The following is a 23603-nucleotide window of genomic DNA, read 5'->3' as shown; positions in this document are numbered from 1 at the left end:
GGAGGACGGCCGGGCGGAGCGGGCGGCGCTGCGGCGCCCTCCCCGCGGCGCGCTCACCGCGGCCCCTTCCTCACAGGGCGAGGCGGGCGGCGGCACCATGGCGGCCCCGCCGAGGAGCTACAACCCCTTCGCCGCGGACGAGGACGAGGAGGAGGCGGCGGCGGACGGCGCCGAGCGGCAGCGCTACCTGCAGCGGGAGGTGCTGCGGCGCTCGGCCGCCACGGCCGACAGCACCACCCGCTCCCTCGCGCTGCTCTACGAGTCGGAGCGCGTCGGCGTGGCCGCCTCCGAGGTGGGTGCGCGGGGGGGGGGGGCGGCGGGCGGCCTCCCCGCTCCCGCGGCGGGCCCAGCGCCCGGGGCTCCGCGACCCCCCCACCCCCGAGGGAGGAGCCCTGCGGTTTGGGCTTCCATTCCGGTTTTTGTTTCGCTTCTCCTCGGGTTTTTGCTGCGCTTTCCTCCGGCTGAAGCGCTGCCGCACGCGCGCTTTGTCCTCCGGCCTCCCGGGCGGCGCGGCGCTGCGTGCGCGGGGGCTGAGCGGGGGGCGGCGGCGGCGCGTCCCTTCGGGGCGAAATCCCGCGCGGGCCGCGCCGTCTGTGCGCTCCCGGGCCTGTGACTCGGGCGTGTTTTCAGCTGCTTTTAAGCGTTCTTACGAATCCTTATTAAGGGTCACCTATTTTTATCTGGGTACAAAGTTCTTTCAAAAGCCGTAGCTGTTCTCTTGATTAAATGAAAAGCCTTCTTGAATGGTTGTTTATCATGTGCCAAGTTTTATCCCTGTTAATCATTTCCTTCGTTCTTACCGAGTTGTTTCAGAATAGGGGTTATATTAAGAGGCCTTGTGGATTATGTCACCCGTTAATGAAGTGTTTACTTGAATGTTAGTAGCCTGATTGCCCGAGTCATCCTGAGGCCATCCCCAAGCTGTCATAGGTGGTTATGCTGAAGACGGCTACATGTGTCACTTCCATGAACTTGCCGAGTTGTGATTTTTTTTTTTTTTTTTTTAATGAGAAGCTGAAATAAGGAGTCGGGATGTAGGCTTAATATTGGATTAATGGTAGAATTTGAACTGTGTGAGCTAGATTGCTTGAGTGAGAAAGTAAGTTTATTCAACTAGAATTTCCAAAACTTTGGAGAGAATATGAATCTGAAGTCTTTTTTTCTTGTTAGTGTTAGCCACAGGCAGCTTTACTGCCAGAATTAATCTTTGGATTACTTTGGAATAGTGTTTGTGCTACTGCATTAGTAAATAACGTAGCTGCATGTATCAGGATTTCCAAATCCTGCACTCTAAGTATTAGAGAAAAAAAAAGCTAGATTTTTTTCCATACTACAGGAATGTACATATATGTATTTCCTTTAGCTGTTCTTTTTCCAAGTTATCTAGAACACAACAATAATGTGAAAATAGTATCCCTTATCAATGAAAGCGTCATCCACAACAATAAGTAGTTCTGGTTGGTCATTTCCATTCCATAAACAATATGCCATAAAATGTAGTTTTCACTACATCACCCATCTGATACAATGCTTGTTCCAGCAGGAACGGACAGAAATTTCAACCTGATAGAGGGCTGATACAGAAACTTCCTAGACCCCATTTGTAGTAGGTGGCAGGAAACTGGGCTTCGCTTAGTTATGAGAATTTTATAGCTGGTATAGCATATCATTATGGATGGCTAGCAACTCTTGATTGAAATGCCCTGGAGGAAAAGGAATAAGTGAAAAGGCTGGATGCCTTTAAAAATTATGTGGGTAGATGAAGGAACTCTGTTGTTTTTCTTTAGAGGATCTGTTAAAAATGTTTGATGTTGCAGTTTATCCGTACTAACTTCCCCTTTTCTGTCGATATTTTTAGGAGCTTGTACGTCAAGGAGAGGCACTGAAGCGCACAGAACAAATGGTAGATAAAATGGACCAGGATTTGAAGACTAGTCAAAGACACATAAATAGCATTAAGAGCGTTTTTGGGGGCTTGGTAAACTACTTCAAATCCAAACCTCCAGAAAGCAAGCCAGAACCATATGGAACCCCTGAATATAATGCTAACAGTAGGTAAGTAAAATAAACATTTGGGTATAATAGTACTTTTCTGGGGCCAAGCCAGAGACCCGCCTGATATTAGAAAATTTTTGTGAGGTTCTGGATCTAGAGTAGTTTTTTTGAAGTACTTCTTAAAGCAGGACATAGCCCAGTCACCTGCTCCTCCCTTATTCTGTTATCAGGGACCCTCACTTTTTACTCTATACATACATGCTCTGTCTTCCTCCATAGTTCTCCAAGTACCAGGCTTCTGGGCTTTTTTTCTGTTTTTTAGGTTTTTTTCTCCTCAAAGTCTTCTCAAAATTTCCCTAGTTTCACTCATGTGTCTTCTACCTAAACTCTTCACCTAATCCATCTACCTTTTTAACCTTTTTTGGAGACTTATCTCCAGTGGCATGTCTGAAAAGTCACTAGAAAATGGGAACTTAAAATGTAAAAGAAATTCTGTTGATTCTTTTTCCTTTGACTCTGCTAGAAGTGTTTTTACCTTTCTTTATATTTGTAGTGATAAGAATAACCTCATATTTGTAGGAAATTCCATCACAGGTAATTCTTAAGAGCCTTCTGAATTATCATGCTTACTCCAGTCTTAGCAGGAAATCAAGATTGTAGCATGAACATGGTTCCTGTTAAACATTATGTGTATCTCTCGACCTTTTAGTAAAAGTTGTAAATAAAAATAAATGCTGTGAAGGTGAATGTATCTTTTTTCAACTAAGAAATTTTTGTAAAAATGCTGAATGGATTGATTTCCTACCCTTCCTCCTCCCTTCCTCCCAGGAGTCCCCCCACTAGCAGAAAGAAATAGTTTGCCTCCAAGACTGAGGAAGAAGTTTTGTCTTGATACTAAAGTTTTGTTATTTTCAGCACTAGAGAGTCTTATTCTGCTTTCACTGAAGACAAATGCTAACAGTCCATTGTAAAGGACATGTTGAATTGGGTCTAACAAACTCAGTCTTCTTGGATAAAATACCTGTTTTTGTTTAACAGATTCAGAATCAAGTTTTTGGTCCATAAGAATGTTTTCTTTTTCTCTGCATTACCAGATTAAAAGAAGCAATGATGTCTAGTAAAGAGCAAGAGTCAAAATACCAGGAAAGTCATCCAAATTTAAGGAGGCTAGATAATTCAGGTTTGTTAATTTTATTTTATACTGAATGTCTGTCATCCAAGTAGGGGAGATTTGCACAGTGGTAAATGCACAGACTCTTCAGCCTGCCCAACTCTTGACTTGCATTGCTACCTAACTCCTAATGGAGATTTGCACGTGACCTTTCGTGACCATCAGTTCTAGGGAATTGCTTGTCCCTAAAACTCATCATACCCAAGACATGAAAATATTACTTGTATATGGATTTTTTTTTAGCCCTTCCTGCAAGGGATTAATGCTGTATCTAGTAAAGACTGTAAAAGAATCCAGCGCTTGTATATGCGCAGAGGAGACTATAGCCAAGAATCCACTTAATGTGCAGGCAGACTTATCCTGTGTTTGCCAAACTGTTAACGCATAGGTTCAGAGGTTGTCCTTCTTAACTGTGGTTTGCCATAATTTTCAAATGTGTTTTCCTTGTTATTGCAAACACAGGCTAACCTGCCATACTGAAGTCAGTATTTTATTCCCACAAGGAAGCACGCAGGGTTTCGTTTTGTTCCCCTTTCTCACAATGAGTTAACTTCTGTGAATGACTTTTGTGTACAAAATAAGTTACTTTTTAAAATGAGGTTCAGTTATTTATTTGGTAAGAGTGAGAAAACAGTGGCATATCTTTAGAGATGTAGAACTCTAAGTAAAGAAATACTTTTTTGGTGTTAATTAGCATCCAGAAATACAATGCCACATAAGTAGTTTGGATAAATCTGATTAGCAAGCAAGCTAATCTGAATAGATAATTTTTCAACTTTTATGTGATGTGCAGGAAGTACGCTTCTGGTGTTTTAAACTGAAACTCCAAGAGGATGACCCAGCATTGCTCTGTGAAATTGGCAATGCCTGTGTTTACAGAAAAGCTAGAAGCTTCTCAGCTGACTGAAAATCGTTTCTTGGATCTTTTTGGCCTCTTTTTAGATACATTAATCTCCACTCATTAATATTAAAAGACTGTCCAGCAGAGGGCAGAAACAACTCTCGGGTGGCTTGACCTAGGAGGACACTTAAATGCTGGTAGAAATTACTACCTGTTTTGGTGTGGTGGTGTTTGTTGTTGGTTTTTTCTCAACTACCCAGCAGAACTACAGAAGGCAGTTGGGAAAGAGAATTACAGCTTTCATATGCAGCTTTTTTTATTATATAACATTCTGTATTTTTTATTGTTAACAGATAACGATTTCAGCAGAGCAGATTCTGTTTCTTCAGTGCAATGTGATGCTTATCCAAAGAATCAACATCTGCGAGCTTATCACCAGAAAATTGATAACAACTTAGGTGAGTGAGAAAATTGAAGCTGTTTGACATAGTCCTATTTTCACAGTTTTTGGTTCTCAAGACAGAGAAAAGTAAAATAATATATTCCCAGCAAACATTTTTTATTTAGTTAATTTCTGAACTTTGATAATGAAAAATTATTTGCTTATAGTCTGCATTTCAAAACATTCTGCGTGGCAGAGTCCAATGTTTGATTGAAACATATATTGTCTGAATGGTTGAATACTGTGGGAAATCAGTGGGTTAACTACCTGCAAAGATAAATGACAAATCTGAGTTAGAAATGCATTTCACATGAAATCAGCTAGCAACAACCTGGCTAGGATGCCTGGAATAATATAAACTTATTATGGGAATTGATATGTAATTGGCATCAATACTTTAATTCTTCTGTTGTATTCTTGTGCTTTAAAAATCTTTAGTTTGTGAACTGCCACTGAATAAAGAGACCAGGAGAAAGAAAAAAAAAAACAAAACAAAAAAACAAAAGCATTAGCCTTCTTAAGCCATGTATTGACAATAATAAGCATTCTTACTAAATGTGAATATGCTAGCAAATCTCTGTCATTTGAATGAGGAAATACTGCTGATGTATCCCACAAGATTTGCATTCAGAGTATGAAAATGTTTCTTTGAATCATCCTGTAAGTTGACTGGAATATCACTGGGCCAAGAAGGCTCATCCTCCTGTTCTGAATATCTTACTAGGCAAGTATCAGTAATATCAAGAAGAAAATACTGCCTTAGATTAACATCCAGATAAGAATAGCATGGATGCTTAGTTCCTTGTTATGTAGAGCTTACCCCTTACTTTGAAAGACGTGTTCAGTTTACCTGGCTGACAGTTAAAACTCGGTTATTAAATTGTACATCGGTTTGGATCCAAAAAATAGACAATTGCGCACAGCTTTTGAAATAAATACATGTTTTGCAGAAAATAGAAGAATCAAAAGGCAGTCAATATTTCATTTGTGGATTATATTCATTTCTTGTGTTACTTCCAAAAAACATACAGCTGGCTTTTTTTTCCCCTTTGTTCTGTAGTATATATACAAAATGCCTCTTTGCTCACATGCGTCACTGTTTATCTGACCTAGAAAGATGAGATTGGAAAGAAATCAGAAAGAACTAGATCAAAGAGAAATAGTCAAGCGTAAGAGTTAGTGGAAGCACATTTGTTCTATTCCCAGGCCACACAAAACTTACTAGTTCCAGAAACATTTGTACCAGTCAATCATGCAATAATCTTGTTTCCCTGTAGCTTTAATTACAAAATCTGGAATTTGGAGATGGGATTTTTTTCAACTACGTTAAACAGTTAACTGCTTAAATCTTTAGTATATTAGTTGTATCTCTGCAACAAAGATCAGTTCAAAGAAAAATAATTGAGGTAGTGAGCATATTGTGTATACTGAGCTGAGAGAAGTTGTGCCCTACTTTAAAATATGTTTAAGAAAATTAAAAGAACTACATTACTCAGTACCTTATAAAAAATCCAATTTGACTTTAAGCATTTGTACTTTACTGGTAATGGAAAGAAGAGGGAAGTAATTACTTTCTGATAGTAATTCACTAGCAGTCATAAAATATTGGTGCTTCCACTATTGCAGGAGAATACTTGAATTTGAGCACTTGTCGCTAATGTTTTCTAATTCAAGCTTTTAGAGAAGAGTGAATCTTGACAGTGTCCCCTTAAACAGTACCCTTTCTACAGCTTTGAATCCTTATGCTTTCTTTGTCTATTGACAGATGAGATGTCTTCTGGGTTGAGTCGTCTGAAAAACCTAGCTCTTGGTCTGCAGACAGAAATAGAGGAGCAGGATGATATGCTTGATCGGCTAACTAAAAAAGTAGAGACGCTGGATGTCAACATTGCAAGCACTGATAAAAGAGTCCGACAACTTTAAAGGGTTCATAGAAATTTTTACTTCAGAATCAGTTCTTCTTGGCTGTCCTATCTCATCAGATCTCTCAAAAAAAATTCTTGGGCAACATCTACTTTTTTTTTTCATGGTATGTCATTGATTTTGTTGTCATTAAAATTGCATAATCTTATATGCAACATAATATCTTTATCTTAAGTTTTTTCCTAATGTACATGGAAAAAGTGCATGTTGTGTAAAATCTTCAAGCACTTGGTAAATGCTTTTATGCTGGATACCCTGTTCAATGACATTACTGTGTGTCATGTGCATGGAGGAATTTGCAGTCCACAATGCTTCAGTGTCCTTGGCCAGAGAGCTGCGATGAGAAAAGTAACTACATTTTGCCTCTGTTTTGGGGAGAGTGTGGAGGGGAACAAAATGTGCTTCTTGGTTCAGAACAAATGTTGCTAGTTCTGTTTACCTACAGCTATTCTAAATTCTGAAAAAATGCTGATTTCCAGCTGTAAAAATAATTCTAAGTGACTGCCCTCTGGCATTTCTGGGGATTAAGGAACAAACTGTTCTATGGAAGTTGTAAAATATCAAGGGTGTCAGACAGTAATGATAATATCCTGTACTTGTTCCGTTTCCTAGGATGACTTTTCCCAAATGGTGGATCCATAAACTATGGTGTTTATGATTGAGTCACAGAATTTTCTCCTTTACAGTATTTTCTGTAAAGATCGGTACAAGAATTGTTGATGACAATGACCCGAAAAGTTTAGGTAGCAAAATCAGGACTCAAACATATGTGTTCTAAAAGCTCCTTTCATATACATTGGCACCTTCTGCTTTTTCATTTTCTGCCCTTTCTCAACCTACTCAGTTAGGTAGTTATTTGAAGAATAGCTTCCGTTTTTAAAATGGAGAGTTGGACTGATTCTGTATGAGCAGATTGTAGGAGATAGTTCCTTAATTTAATATTTATTTCAAACAAAGGTGATTAGGGAGTGAGCAGACGCTATAGTCTTTTATTTAATGTCAGTGTTTTTAGGAAACTCAACTATGATTCACATATTTCGACACTGACTTTAGCAGGTACAAAAAGTTCCTGCAGCTGATGAAAAGTACAGAAATGTTTTTGAGTCTTCCAGATACAAGTTGGGCCTTCCAGTTTGTTTTATTCTGTCGTACGTACCACTGTATCACAGTAGGGACCTGTGTCAGTATTGGAACACTCACTATCACAAATGACAGTGAGTGGCTAAGAAGTGATAGTCGCTTTGAGCTGGTGCCACATGTCTTACAAATGACAGGAAGATCTTGGAGTTTAGGATTATCAAGATTGTATCCTTTAGGAACATGGCATTCAGGTTCCTTTCTCCTTCCCTTTTTTAAGGGATTTGTTACTTTGAGATAACTTGCTACAAAGTGTACTAGACTGTAAAACCAGACCTAAGAAATCCTGAGCCTTTCTTATTTCACTAGGTTTCATGAAAGTTCACTTGTAGAAAAATAAATCACTAAAAATAGCTACACTTGGGCATCGTGTTTTGAAAAAATAATTATTCCTGGGATTACTAGCAGAAGTAGAGTTATGAAAGAGATTTGAGGTGAGCCTATGTTTTGCCTTATCTTACTGATATCATTGATTCATTCCCTAAAAAAGGCTGTGACCTGCAGCAACATAAAAACTTATGAACTATTGAGTATCTTTCATAGCTTTTCAATTTTCACTGTCATGTATATTCACTTGGAAGCTTGAAAAAGCCTATTAATATCAATATATCATCTACTCTTGTGGGTGTATACCATGATTAATTCTCTCTTACTCTGCCAGGATATTCACGAATGATTTGATTTGATACCTCAAGAAGGCTGATGTGTTTCTTTAGCAGATAGAATGGATCATTAGTTTTCAAAATTATAAGTACCTTAGTGAAGTAAGGTTAAAATTTTGATTGTACCTGTTTTGATTTCTTATTTGACTCTCCCCTTTTTAATTAAAAAGGTGAAAAGAATTAGTTTTTGTTTTTTCTTACACTAGTGCTGATTAACAGACACATTTGTTTCTTAAGAAGAGGACTTGTAAATTCTGTCCACAACAGAGAATATTAAAAAAATGTCCCAAATGACACTCCTTTTTAGTCTGAAATCTACCTTCATCTTAATGTAACTACCTTACAGCTTGATTCTTTCCAAAGTAAGACTTTGATGGCTGGGATGTAGGTTGACGTTTTCTCCAGTAAGTTATGGTTAACAGATAAGAAATTTCGCTGGAAGATCTAGTTCTGTTATGTGTAATAAAAAGAAATGTACAGCTTGAATCCAAGCAAAAATTACAGTTGATTTAAGAGTGAAATATGTCACCTTTTTGATGTAATCTCTTCCATTTTTTTTTCAGTCTAAATTATTTCACAAAACTGACTCAGTTTTCTTGATTGACAGTTTAGTTATATCAGCCTTACTAGAAGTTTCCTGTATCCTGGTTAGATATCTTTGATGCCTTTAAAAAGCAGACAGGGAAGGGGAATTAAAAAAATCTTTTTCTGCTTTGAGTGCCTCGCGATCCAAACAGACTAGAAAACCAGGAATTCAGCCATGTGGAAGTTATACAAAGGTCTAACTTCTCATCTCTTCTAACAATCCCATTCACTGTGTCAGTGAGTAACATACGCCTTTATTTTCTCACTACTTGGGCTTTCCTGCTCTATTTATTACTTTCGCTTAATGGCCTTGTTTTAAAAGATTACTTCCCACATCAGCTTTCTTTTGTGGGAATAAAGATTTCTCACGGGCATAAATGATTATCTGCTGCAAACCGAATTCCCTTTCCATTCTCAGCTTTCATAAAAATGCTTTATACTTTCTGCTGCTAAAGAACTTAAGTCTAACTGACATGAAGACACAATATTGTTTTGTAACAGTGATGAAATTTTTTTGCTGGCTAAAATAACTTTGCATCTTGCACAAAAGGGAATTTAAAAGAAGAAAAAAAAAAGATTTTTGCCTTTCCAGGAAATCTCATCTTGCACATGTTACTGAGGACTTATTTCTGTAACTTTCCTTTTAGTTCCTGAGATAAAGTACAGTTTTTATTTCTTGTTGGATACCATTGAAAAACTTATCTTGTGTTAGGGACAGGACTTTCAGAAGAAACTGCATTTTCACTGAAGTGCTGACTTGGTAAGTTAAACCACCTGTTCTGCCTAAATAGTCTTGTTGGCATAGGAATCAATGTCCTTGCAGCAAAAGAGCTCTAATTAATGTTATTCTTATTGGCTTGAGTAGAAGTGTAATATTAAGTTAAGAATAAGTTAGCAAAAAAAATTCTATTGTCGTCTTTGTAGAATGAGGTTTTCTTTAAAGGTGTGCTAGTAAATTTAGAAGAGGTATAAAATACAGGGAAGGAGCATACCCTTCCCAATATAGATAATAAGATATACTCTAAAAAAGGAAGAGAGGGGAGAGAAGGGTGGAGCAGTAACTGGCTACTAGTTTCCTCAGTGTAGTTGATTATAAATTTTTTGAGCATTGAATTAAATATGGTAACAAATGATGTTGTGCAGCTGACTTTTAGTCTGTCTTACAAAGGCTTGTTGTGTATTGGCCTACTGAAATCATTGGGACACTATATAGTGTAATATGAGGGCAGAGCATGGGTGCCATCCAAAATTTCTAGGAGAAACTACTGCCTTTACTCAGGTTATATACAAAATACTGTCTTTGAATCTGGCCTTTCCCTGAAAAAAGGCTTTAGCCTTTTTTAGCTTTTTTTTAATGTGTGAAATTTATCTGAAATATTTTGCTTCCTAGTAATTTTTGTGAAGTGATTGTAATTTGTTAAATGGTGAAATAGAAAATACTTTCCAACCACACTGCCTTCAGAACAGATGGACTTTTGTAGGCACTTCTACAAGAATAATGTCATATGGAGGAGGTGTATTATGTTTGACTTTGAAATTTGTGGAGCTTAATCATCAAAATTGCAGGTAGTAATTATTTGTGTATATGGCTTTTTTAATAGTTCTTTGATTATATGCCACCCAGATATAACACTTTTTATACAAGTCAGATTGAAATATCTTTTTCTCTTATTTAAATGCTAAACTGGACTGTAGTTCAGCAATTTAGGATATTGAATTAAATGAGTGCTGAATGGTAAGATGGTCAATAAAGGTGCTTTTTGGTCATGGAGAGTTTTGCCTTTATTTCCCATTATTCTTCAAAATATAATTGTATTGACACTTCTCCATAATAAGATCTGTTAAAAAGGTAGACATAGTCTATTAAATTTAATTTTTGTGCCAGTTAGATCAGAATTAGTTTGCAGGTGGTGATTTTTGTTTCTTGAGAATAAAAAGAAGGTGTTAAATTTCTGTTTGACTCTTGAGTTGATTCTCCTGCATCCTGAAAGAGGAATGCAGACAGGCATTCATTTATGCAAAACTTTAACTTATGATGATAAAATAATCCAAGATATTGCTTGAAAAGTGTCTTTCCATGCTACTTGTGTCTATGAGGAATACCATTAACTGGATATATACATGAAGAAGGTGAGAAGCAGGGCAGACTATGAATAATGCCAGTTCCATCTTGAAAGCTCTAAAGCAATGGGTATATAATATTCCTGTGTGGTCCCAAATTTGGGGATGTCAAAAGTCTCCAGAATGCCCTAACCTCTACTTAGACTGTTATCTGTGTATGAATGGAGAAAGTTGGGCTCCAAATTTTGGGAGGGGGTGGAGGGGGTTTGATAGAGTTTGATTATCTTAATTTTACTCGATACCATAAAGCAGAGATTCAGAAGTGCTATTACAAAAGCTCCGAAATGAGAAGTCAGTATGCTAGAAAGATTGACAAGGTTTTAAAATTCAGACAACTTTGTTTTGCTGCCCTTGCGGCACTGAGACTTCTTCGACAAACGGGAAGGGAGAAGTCTTCCATCTATGCACCTTGTTGCATATAGAAAAACCAAAATAATGCCAAGAGTTCTGTGGAAGACGATAAGGAACGGAGTAGTGCAATGGATTCTGGGTCTTCACGAGGAGTATTATTAGCTTGCTATGCTTGCATGCAGAATCAGTTCCTGAATCTCAGAGAATTTCACACAAATCTAGGGGTTTTTTTGGGGGGGGGGGTTGGGGGGCTTTTTTTTGTTTGTTTGTTTTTAATGGCTGGTCAGACATTCAGCCCTTCTGTGCTTTCTCAAGGCCTTGCTTGCTTACAGCACAGATCCTGCATTTCTGGGAAATGAGAGAGGAAGGGGAGCTAAATGAAGGATGCTTGTGCAAGTATGTAACAACAGGCAGAGCAGGGGCTGTTGGAGAAAAGGACCCCAATGCTTCTGCCTGTCTCTCTCTTCCCCCCTGCCTCTGAGAAGAGGTTTGGTTGGTTTGGTTTTGGAAAGAGGAAGTTCTACAGTTTTCATCCTCGTTTGGTAGAGGTTTGGTTTGTTTGCTTCTGAAGAAATATTTTACGGACTCCCAGAACAGGAAAATATGAAGAACAACTGCATTGGGGCCAGAACTGGAGGCCTGGTAAGGCTCACTTGAGGGAAAGCAGGGAGGTACCCCCAGAATAAACGGACTGCCGAATCCGGAAGATCCCTGACTGCCAGGCAGGGTTTGCTAAATACAGTGACGTTGGAGCCCTGCCTCAGCTATAAAAAGTCTAGATGGGTTGTGACTTTGCTGTTGGCAAGGCAGAACCTTCTAGCAAGCGCTCCTATCTCAGTCTGTGGATATTTTGGAGTAAACAAATGGCCTCTTTGGCATCTTAATTCTAGAGGATTTTTCTTTTTCCTCCATATTAATTGTAAAACTGTTCTTTCTTGTCTATGGATAGCATTCATAAGAAACCTTTGCCCAGCTTCAGTGTGTTTTCTTACAGTCTTCCAAGGTCAGCTAGGTTAAGCTGGGATATTTATACTTTCTAGCTTTTAGTCGCTCTCTATATTCAATGAAGTTATTCATCTTACATTTTGCTTTCTCTAGCTGAACCTTTTCTACATTCTTCCCAACTTCTTTCTTGCTCTGTCATCCTTAATGTTCATGCACTCTCCATCTTATGGAAAGAAATAGCTAACTGAAGAAGCTTCTCTTCAATAGACTCTCATCTGTATATTAATTCTGCCAGTGGTAACACTGCATTGAGTTCAGATTATTTAGGTACCAGAATCTGACTCAATTTTCCTGGGTTTTGAGTCCTCATCCTTTCTTGGAATTTCTGTGTAATCGCAGTGTGTGTTTGCATCTAATGCCTGTCTGCTACAGGATTAATGGGGTGATAGGGTTAATGGGGTGATATCTTTGGGTGCATCCAAAGAAGAATGCCTGCAGCAATTCCCTTGTGTAAGGTGACTGAAAAGGGTGGTGACAGTCTATTCTTAGCTTCCAGAAAGAATCATAGTACTTCAGTACTAAGTTACTTCATACTAACATTCATAAAGTCAGGTCTTGATCACCTTACTTTACTGTCCCATTTTCTGCATTGCCTTGTGTCTGGATTGGCCGATGTGTTTACTTCTCTGCCCTGCGGTCCTCTTGGATGACGATGACAGGGTGTTCCTTCCCTCTGCAAGCCCTGTCTAGGCAGGGAGACAGCCAGTGGACCCCAGCAGGGCCATAGGAATACTAAGGTTACAAAATCGCTGTGTAAGAAAGCAAAGGTTAGAACATGATTGCATCTACCTGCATGTGGAGAGAGCTTTGTGAGGCAGCCACAGCATCAGTCTGTATTTTGCCTCCTGCAATAACGAATGTGGATGACCAGTACTGAATGCCCAAGGACTTTTTACTTGTTATGTGATTTTGTTGAAAGCCAAGAGCCCTCACAAGGCAGGAATTTGATACAGACCCTGTTGAGGCAATTCTGGATTCAAAGTTCTGCAGCCTTTTGCCCTGAAAATACTTGAGCTGCTAACGATGCTGCGGAGGAGGTGCATGAGCATCATTTTACCTGCTTCGTTTTATGTTGTTGCATTACAGACTGTTGACATTTTGGCACTTATTTTTTATTCCCAGAGCTGCATGTGATAATATTGCATAGACAGGAGCCAGCAGCTTCGGTGGGTGCTAATCCTTGGCCCTCGCCTTTGGGATTATCCCCCCTCATCGCATACGCTCAGAATGGCAACGCCAGCACAGGCAGCAACAACGCAGCAGCCTGCCAGCTGCAGCCAGGCTGCCAGCTGTGGCCTCCCGCCCTGCGCCCACGTGCTCCGCAGGCATAAGGAGAAAATATTTGTCAGGTATCATTGTGTCATGATACAGAGAGAAGGGTTTTCTATATTTCTCTTTCCTAAAGGACACGGTTTCAATATTTCCGCTGATGTGTTAATTTTCCTTGGCATGTGTTTGGCAAGGACTAATGAACTAAAGCTAAACTGCAACAGTAAGTGAAGTCCAGGTGGAAAAGTCCTAGCGTGCAGAGTCCTGTTACGAATGCACCAACCTCCTTCAGCCACAGTGTAACTCAAGCGTGCTACAAGCTGGCATTTGTAGCCCAGCAAAAGAAGCCGTGGTCTCAAGAGGCGTGAAAATGGACTTGTAGATGCAGAAGGTGCAGAGCTGCTCTCTCCCTCTCCTGATTAGGTGGCAGTGCCTTTCCAGTCAAGCAACACCTTTGTGCTGAATCATAGTAGAAAATATTGAGCCGAGATTCCTCCGCTTTTAATGTCCGCACTTTCTCTTAATGCTTGCCTGCATGAATATCAGGGAATGTCGTCCCCCATCAGTGCTGGTTTCAGAAATCAGTGCAAGTAAGTTGTAGTCTGACTCTCCTACATCTGATCTCTCTTCACTACTGACCCTGAAAAGATTTTTAATTATTACTATTTTCCTTAGCCATATCCCTCAGCAATATAGTGTGCTATCCAAACCACATATTCGTGACTGAAATTTGTGTGATTTAATAGATTTCCTGGCACAGCGATTCCAAAACATGTGGGAGGAAAAAAGGAGAAGGATTTTCCATCTCCAGGTGTTTATTTGTTATAGGCTGAATCCCTGGTCTTGAGCCTTTTGAATGGCTCTTTGTTGAGCTGCATTTTGGCTGCTTGTCCAGATCCGTGTCTGGGAAGGACGGCGTGGTCGGATCGTCCTTGCTGCAGCTGCAGGTAGTGGGAGGGAAGATCGCTGTTAGCAATCCGATGCACCTGCCTCTTCTGGCATTTCTAGCTTCAAGCTCCTGGGGCTGTTTTCCTTTCCACAATCTCCATAAGCTAAATAAACACTTTTTTTTTCCAAGTACCTGCTTTACTGATCAGCATTTGAAATGCAGTTTTGGAGCCTTATTCCCTCCTCGGCTAACCCACGCTGCACTGGCTTTATGGTGGCAGCCTGCCAGAAGCCTGAGGGCTTCACCTGTGCGCCAGTGGGTGGGATGAGCAGCGCAGCCAAAGCAGCTCTTCACCACGGGTCGCAGCAGCCCATCCTTGGTTTCCGTGTATCGCCAGCAGCCAGTGGCGATGACAGAGCCGTGGGGTTTGGTTGCATTAGGTCTTGGCCTATATTGCTCTATGGGTAGACAAAAAATGCAGAAAGCTATGGCCTTAATTCAAGAAGATACTTAAATATGTGCATGTTTCTTAAGCATATTGAGAGTCGGATTAAAATCATTAAGTTTCCTCTCAGCCTTGCATTTAGGCATATGTAGACATACTTGCTGAGTCAGCCTGAGTATGTTAATTATCTGCAGGAAACTCCAGGGAATCTGCTCCCCCAGGTCTCGAGTGTCAGGGTTATGAGGCCAAGTCCTGTAAGACTAACTTTCATTTGGTATTCAAAAGAGAACCATTAATTCTAACTCACCCTTCCTTGTAGTGGTAAATAATGGAATTGGAGAACACTTGGAGAGAGAGAGAGATGTTAATCCTCTACAGCCTCCTTGTATTCATGCCTGAAAGTATTTGAAATGAACAGTCTTGGTAAAGAAAAGGAGGAGAACTTTTGATGACGGTCTTGAATGCTCCGTTATTTAATTGTTCAGTTAACTGTAGGCCATGTAGGATAACATAATTTAGTTTTATTTTCACTCTCAACTGCTCTGCCATTTTAGTACCTCTGTAGTACTGAGTGACTGGAAGGTTGCCAAGTAAAGGAGAGTCTGGGAGTGAACAGCCGGGAGGGATAATATGTAAATCTGGTGGAAAGAGGCAATTAAAGGCAGTGCTGGGATAGAATGGAAAATAGACAATATTGAGCCTTACCAGAAATATCAACATAAACAGCTGCTACTGTACAGTGTCTCCGAAGTGAACTTCATTGCTTTAAATAACTGCATTCTACAGAAAACAGACGGGTTATGAAATGTGTGCGCAGACTTCCAGAAAACAGTTTGATCTTCAGGAACACGTCCATGTTGATGTTCACCATATCCTCCTAGCACAAGGGCACAAAAGGCTTCTTTTCACTGCTGTTGTACTTACATGATGCAGAAAGGAGCTGGAAAGTTGGATCAAATGCAAGCCAAATATAACTGAAAATAATACTGCCTGTCAGATGTAACTATGAATGGAGATGAATAGAAAGGAAGTGATATCTGAGATAAGCGGTTTAATAAATGCTAGCTTGTTGCTTCCTAACCCAACAGCTGAGGAGATAGCATACCAGTGAGACGAACCCAGAAGCCCAGATTAACCACAGAGGGCCCGAGCTCGCAGCTTACCCGACTCTCGGCATCACCAGTAAATGCAACTGCTTCATTTTTTGCTACGAGGGTGATTGGACTGGGAAGGGACAGACCATTCCAAAATGTTCAGCTTTGCATTACAAATGAGGACAGGCTCAAGTTGTGTGTTAATCCTGTGGCCTGGATTTGAGCACACCTGTTTTGGTGCAATCGATCTAAAAGCTCAACACAGCGTTTCCTGTCTTTTACCAGACATCTATATATCCATTTGTTCTCTTGCTTTGTGAATGAGTATGATCAGACACGGGCCAGACGTTGCAAACTAAGCTCCTGTTTGCAGACACAAACTTGGCAATATGCATTAACTGAACATAGTTCTTGCATCAGGCAACGCATCATGTGGTGTCTCAGTCACATTCTGAGCGAGAAGAAAAAAATGCAGATATTTAAGGATCTTTGGGAGGGACCATGAACGTGGTATTTCCTAACATTAAGCTTGTTTTCAGTTCTTTACTCCTCCTTTTCCACCACAGCTAAAGGAATAAAGGATGAGTTGTTTATTATTTTTAACAGTTACGTTTCAGCCTTTATGAGATGAAAACAGATAGAACCTCACACACGGGCAAGAAGGCTCGTTCCTGATGTGCTCTGGCTTCGTAGCCTCAGGAGAGCCGGTGCTTTAAACACACCCGCAGCAGGCTCTTGTCGAGTCGGAGCAGACGCCGTGCGGATGGCCAGGACGGAGGAGAGAGCTCAGCCGCCGGCACTGAAGAGCGTTCCTTCCCGTCCTGGCCGCAGTGTTGTGCGGTGCGGAGAGGGGGGCAGCTAAAAGCTATGGCATAACTGGACATCCCAAGTTCTTTTTGAAATTAATACTTTATCAGATCACATTTTTCAATGAGGAAGGACAAAAATCTGCAAAGGTGTATGATCACAAAATGCTAAATACATGGTTTAACTAGTGCTGTATGCGCCCCCCTTTCATTTTTGCATTTGTTAATGCTCTCGTTAACAACTCTACATATTTGGAGCAGCAGAGTCTGCCAAAAGACTGATGTCGTTTTTTATATTGCAGGGCACCTTTTGGGCTTTCTTCAGAAACGCAGGAAGTACCAAGCACTCTTTTTAGATAGAGGAAGATCTTTCCAGAAGGATAGGTATTTCTGAAAAGATGGACTATACTCTAAAAAGACAGGATTGTAAATTCCCTCTGGCGCTTGTTGAGGCTGCCTCCACACAAGAGTTTTTTCCCCTTTATTTAACATCACTGATACAAGTAATATCAGTTACACTGAAAGCACTGGCATAAAGAGGGCACAGATGCCTTAATCACTGTGTCATCTAAATTTGTTCTAGTGACACGGTAGCAAAAGTGCTTATACATTGTCTCTACTAGCACTGGTGGTATTTTTTTTAAGCTAACTTAGTTCTTTACGAGAACAGTCAGCATGTAAGACTGCTCACCCTACAATTTGTTCTAGCTTGGCAGTTTAGCTTGTAATTTCCTCAAAAATCTAAAAGGTAGCAAACGTGTTTAGCTGTTGAACCTCTTTGAGGAACATGTTTGCATCTTGCAAATTCTAGTTAAGACTTCCAGAAAAGCCAGTCTGTGTTATATTCTGGTTATATATGTCATTAAGAACCATGAAAGGGGAGAACTTCTATTAAAACCTGTTCCACAAACAATTCAAAACAGAGAAAACGGAGTAAGAAAATTCGGGTGACTTTTATCTTCAGCTTCCTGAAATCCTACGAGTTAATAAAAAAACAGGACCTTTGTGTTACGTAAAATAGCATTATATGGTCTAACAGAAGTCCATTTTTGAAGGGGAGAACACAGTTCAGAAAATAACGGTGTTTTCAGGAGGAAATTTATGCAACTATCTTTAATGTTAATGCAGACAAAGGTACAGATTCATATAAAAACAGGAATTTGGGCATAAAGAAAGGAAACAAAAAATTTTGCAAACAATAAAACTAACGTGAGAAGGTGCAGACCTCAGGCAAAGTTTCTTTCCATGATTTGGGTTTGTTGCTTCTTAGATTTGCGACAATTCCCACTTCCGCCATTCCTTCTAAATAGAAGCCTCTCTCCACTTTCTGGCTGCCTATTTTCATGAAACTTGCAGAAATCTAATATCTTTGAGCCCATTCCCCTCTGTCATATATGGTTGAATTTGGCCAGTGGTCTCAAAACTTATTTGGGTGGGGAAAAGGAAACAGGCAAGCAAAGGGAAGGCATAGTCATAAAAGACTTGCTTCCTTCGGGGGGTGGGGGGAATTCATAGCTTATGAATTTAGAGTGTGCTTCTTTCCAGGATTAATAGAAGAGGAAAGATATTGTAAAAGCCCTATAGAAAATTAAAAGTCTGTTTACCATCTGCATGTTTTACTACTATGCTCTGAAATGTAATCGGGCTTCTGCTTTTCTTGGCTTTATCCTGTTTCCTGAATAATAGAATAATATTAAGAAAACGAATACTGAGGTTTCCTTGTCAAGGGCCTATTTCAAAGGAAATAGCTAAAAGGCCCTAACAGTCAATATATTCATCATTTTTCAAATCACCCTATTAATCCGTGATTAGAAAACATTGGCTCATTCAATTTTGCTGTAGGGTAGGAGTATTTACCAGAAGACCCCTTGCAGTCCTTTTCAGCCTTTTATTCTCATAGCCTATTTACGCACACTTACTAGTTATTTTCCTGAATGGTATTTAACCACTCAGCCCATCTAGACTAAGACTTTATCTATTTATCACTGTAGCTAGGTTTCTGCCATTACAGAACTAGCAAAACTAGCAATAGATGCACACTTGATTTACATTAGCTACCTCATTTCTTCTAATTACTTATATTTTCAAAGAACAAGTTCACCCTTTATCCTTTTGATGGATGAGCTGCCAGAGCAAACACTCCGGTGGAATCCAGCTTATAAAAAGGTTGCTGTAGCAAGCAGCCCTGACCCATCTGTCATGATTTTGAAGGCAGACACTGACTCCCATGCCCTTTATTCTGCCTTTCGTCACTGATCAGCAGACCTCTGTTTTTACAAGGCTGGGCTGGAGGAGTTGCAATTTCAGCTGCCTCATATACTGCCATGCAAGTAACTCGGCATCTGTGCTGCAAGCCCTGGAGAACGCAAGTGTCCAGAGAAGAACCGAACGACTGTACGAATACGCAGAGAGCAGGAATATGAGAGCGCACTGTACAGAGACAAGCTGAAATGGCTTCTTTTAATGGAAATGCTCCTGGGAGGAAAGACAGGCATATTGCTAGCAAGTTACAAGTAAATTATGTATCATCATGGCATTAGCTCTGTGGGGAATCTGCAGACCTCCAGCCTGCACTCCTACTGCCTCTAGACACTTCTGTTCATTTTGACATTAAATGCCATCCGATTTTATCATCTCCAGCAGAGCTTTCCATGCATAGGCAATACAGAATGGGGCTTCACATACATAACTATAAATTCATACAGTGACCTTTATCAAGAACATGTCAGCAGTCAAATCCACCAAAACAGAGGACTTCATTTAAATAGTAAGCGTGTATATCCACATGAATGAAGTAGAGGGAATTTTAAAAATTAAATAGTTACAGATCACACAATTCTATAACAGAATTTTTACATTTCAAATCATTTCTGCAAAATGTTGTATTTACAAGTTTTACCAGTCTGCTGTCAGGAACTTGCACAATGACTTACAAAAACCACAGAAGAAACCCATCCAGAGCCTCAAAGTGCTTTGCATGAGCCAGAGTTATGTGCTCAGTAATAAGAACAGATGGGGAGAGGAGAGGTGGAGGCCAGGGGAAAAGAACATGATTTGTACTGGAATTTTGCAGTGAAATGGAGAATGGCTGGAGGGCACACACACAAGATGTCAGTTCTGGATGGGAGAGGAGGAGAGGAGACAGCTCTTGACCCAGCAGTGAGGAGCCTGGTGGAAGGGGAGAGCCGAGACAGACGGAGGCAAGGGGAGGGCTCCACGATCTCCAGGAGACGAGCTGGACAGAAGTCCAAGGAGTGAGAGTGTGGCTTGAAAACAAGGAGGACAATTTTGAACTGGATCCTGAAGCCAATACGCCAGTCAGCGAAGGCCTTGAGATGCACAGAGTGTCATTTTCCTCAGCGAGAGACCAAATCAGAACTTCTGGAGTCATGACACAGCCTTTGCTGCACCACAACATCTTCATGCTGTGAAGTGCTGATGTACTGACGCTTGTATTTTCCTGTTAGGCAAAACACTGGCAGTCAGACTGGCAGCCAGAATACGGCTGGAAACAGATGCGGATCAAACAGTCTGCGTCTGCTCCCGTGCCGCACGCGCCAGCTTTCCAGCAGTTTGCACTGGTCAGCGACAAGGACGTGCACCTGGGAGACTCCCTGTCTCCTGAGGCTTCGCTCGTTCACGCTCAGGCAGGTCTCCTGCTCTCGACTAGAGAGCACTCTCTCACGTAGGCCAGAATACGTGTGAGTGCCATTTTATTTTATTTTTTTTAACCAAAACAGTAAAAATGGACAAACATTTGCAAATTGAACATTTTGCTAGTTAAACAGTGATTCGAACTGATGCCATGGAGCAAGACTCCAGGAGGAACACTGAAGAGAAGTGCCCATTGCTTTCCCAGGGAGATCTCCTTGGCTGATTCTGTGGGAAGACAACCAGGGGCATGCACAATACATACAACATTTTTCCATTTAAATAACAGCCCTTCCAAGGCAAAAATGCAGCTCTTCTCAGGGCTGTTCTCAAAGACTGAAGAAGAGCAGCAGGCTGCCATTCACAGGAGGAGCCAGAAAGCAGAACATCTGGAAGAGAACAACCTCTGAAAAAGCAGAGAAACGTTTGCTAGGAGCGTCTCCATTTGTGCTGCTGAGGGATTGCTAGGCATTACCCCTTCCCAGCTGGTAAAGGCAGGCCGTGGCTCTGCCTTTCATGAAGGAGCAGAAGAGCAGCAGTTAGCTAATCAAAGGTGAACCGGCACACGGAACATTCAGAGCCTGAGAATCTCTAAATTTCCTGTTAATAGGTTATAGGAGAAATGCCTTAAATAAGGCCAATAGTGCCTTTCATTTGAGAAATCCTAAACTAAATATAGAACCTAAAAGACTCCGTTGAAACATCTATAGAGTTGACTGTACCGAGGTCAATTTATTTAGCTATGGAAGCTCAGTGGGTTGCTAAGTAGCGGAAAAACAGCAAAATATTTTTCCTTTTTTTTTGATTTGTGTCAAAATTGCAAACACTACCACCTAACCCTTCAGAGCTGATGAGGCTTGTGAAGAATCTAACCATCGTGATCCACAAAGCAAGGTGTTGAAAGGAACAGATGTTTCAACACAAAACAGCCCAAAGAAGGTACAAATGAGGAGAAAGACGTGAGCAGACAAAAATGTGGCAGAGCACATTTACACAAACAGTGAGATGCCTTTTTAACTACAGAAAGGATGTGATGTTGTAATCAGCAGGATTTGGCCAGCTGGGCGTGGGCATGAAGCATTATTTTATTAAAACTGGATTGAAGAAATACAAGAGACCTTTAATTCTAATTATACTTGAAAAGAGCCTTGATTCCCTCAGCCAGTGATCTCGCTAGTATCTGCCAGCAGTTTAGTGCTGAACTATTAAGAATGATTGCCCACAGTACAGTGATTTTCATGCATTTGTAATCCTTGCTAATAAAAATGTATGCCTCAAAGACAAACCTGTTGTCTATTTCCTTTTTTACAATTTTCTTTAAAATACAAATGTAATATAAAAATATAGATTTTACAAATATGTATATTCCTTAAAGGTCCTGCTTTTTTTTGTAAAATAGGTGATGGAAGTCTGTGGCTCAGTTTTTTTAAACAGAGCTAGTTAGCTATAAAATTAGAGAATAAAAATTAGCATTAGAGCTCTAAATAATTAGCATCCATAAAGTGATTGTGAGGGAGGGCAGCTGGACGGGGGTAAAAACACACAACATGTTTATTACACCAAAATGGACTGATGTCTGATCATGCCCCGATGTCCCACTGACGGCCTTGTCTCTGCATGGCTTTTGATTTGCCTTGGTTTAGAAGCTGACAGCAAACCGACGGGAAATAAAGGGCTACGAACAAACCCAAACCGCTACTGAGACCCAGGTTAAAGAAAAAACGTCTCTTCTCCTCAGCTGTATTTTTTTTTTGCTTTTGAGAGTAGACCTTGGTGCCCAACCCCCATGTGAAAGCTCTGGGGAGTTAGGAGCCCGGATGCAGATCCCAGATTTCCTGCGGGATGGGGCTTTAGCAACCCCTTGGTCCCAGCACTTTCCGCCACCCATTCGCTGGGCTGGTTGGGGTTTCCTCAGTCCCATCCGCAGCCCTTCGGGTCTCCCACGGACCCCGAGCCTGCAGCTCGGGACCGCGCGCCCCGGCTGAGAGCAAGGTGTCTCGCATCGCCGCGCCTGCGGCTCCTTTGGGAAATCTAACCCGGTGTTGGCAGCTCCCAGCGCCATGTACGAAAAATGAATGAGGTTAAGTGAAAATAATGAGGTTTTAAATCGTAATATATTTGGAATTGTTTTAATCTGCCTTCTGGTTTTGAGTCTTCAGGGGTCCCTTGCTCTGCTTTTCTTTGCAACCCACAGCATGAGAAACTCATTAAAAAAAAATTAAATCAGAGATCCTCCTGTAATCTCGTGATTCCCAGAGCTGGGCTCTCCGGGAGAATTTAAACAACACGATGCTCAAGTTGGCAACGCTGCAGCAATGAGTTTCCATCTCGAAGGATAAAAACCGATTACAATAATTTAGGAGAACAAGGATAACCACCCCCCTGCGACGCCAATGGGCCGGCTAGGAGCGAGGGTAGGGAAAAACGCGAACAGGCCGCCGCGCGCTGGACCCTTCGCTCCGCATGCTCGTCATGTCCCCAGCTGAGGAAGGGCAAGGGGCGCCCCCGGGAAGGAGCTGCGCTTGCAGCCGCACGAGCCCGTCCCGCAGCGGCGCCACCCCGCGCCCCGCACCCCGCACCCCGGCCGCCCCCGCGCGCGGCGGCGCCTAACCGACCCCCGCGGCCGCGGCTGACAGGGGCCGCGGCCTCCCCCCGCCCCGCCCGGCACGGCACGGCACGGAGGGGGCCTCGGGGCGGGCCGGCCCTCGCCGCCCGCAAGGCCGCGGGGCTGTGGGGGGCCGCGGGGCCGGGGGCAGCGGGGCCGGGCCCCCCCTCCACGGCCCCGGACGGGGCTGCGGCGCCCACCCGCTGCCCGGACCCGCGGGGGGGGCTCACGTGACGCCGTGCGGCGGTGCGGAGGGATACCCGCGCCCGACCCCCCCCCCTCCGCAGCCGTGGGGGGGCAGCTCGCCCCCTCCCCTCGGGAGCCTCGCGGCGGGGAGCTGCCGCCCGCCCTCCGCGGGAGCCGGCGACAGCGGGAGCCGGGGGGGACGGCGGGGAGCGTGGGGTGGGGGCCAGGGGGGCGGGGGGAGGAGCGCGGCGGGGAGGGACTATTTGAGGAGACCCTGTCAGGCCGGTGAGGTGCGGAGGGATCCCGCTGCCGAGCGAGCGGGCGCCGCGCCGAGCAGAAAGGGGAGGCGAGCGCGGCGGAGCGCCGTCCCCGAGCGAGGGCACCGCGCCTGCGCCGCCTCCCCCTTCCCCCCCTCCCCTCCCTCC

General features: G+C 42.2%; 1 protein-coding gene across 1 annotated transcript; it reads left to right on the top strand.

Annotated features, from left to right (window-relative positions):
- Positions 1-76: 76 nt before the first annotated feature.
- SNAP29 (synaptosome associated protein 29) lies at positions 77-10709 on the top strand. The gene is made up of 5 exons (XM_067306897.1): positions 77-292; positions 1859-2055; positions 3090-3175; positions 4361-4465; positions 6215-10709. Exons 1-5 carry the CDS (start codon positions 98-100, stop codon positions 6370-6372), a joined length of 741 nt encoding a protein of 246 aa, XP_067162998.1. The 5' UTR covers positions 77-97; the 3' UTR covers positions 6373-10709.
- The last annotated feature ends 12894 nt before the right edge of the window (positions 10710-23603 follow it).

Source organism: Apteryx mantelli, chromosome 17, assembly GCF_036417845.1.
Source record: "Apteryx mantelli isolate bAptMan1 chromosome 17, bAptMan1.hap1, whole genome shotgun sequence".
Classification (NCBI taxonomy): domain Eukaryota; kingdom Metazoa; phylum Chordata; class Aves; order Apterygiformes; family Apterygidae; genus Apteryx; species Apteryx mantelli.
The sequence above is the reverse complement of the archived record's forward strand: the minus strand, read 5'-3'. Positions and strand labels throughout refer to the sequence as shown.

Coding starts and splice junctions, on each gene's coding strand:
- SNAP29 (XM_067306897.1), top strand. CDS start 98: ATGGCGGCCCCGCCGAGGAGCTACAACCCCTTCGCCGCGGACGAGGAC. Junction 293..1,858: donor TCGGCGTGGCCGCCTCCGAG/GTGGGTGCGCGG, acceptor CGATATTTTTAG/GAGCTTGTACGTCAAGGAGA. Junction 2,056..3,089: donor GAATATAATGCTAACAGTAG/GTAAGTAAAATA, acceptor CTGCATTACCAG/ATTAAAAGAAGCAATGATGT.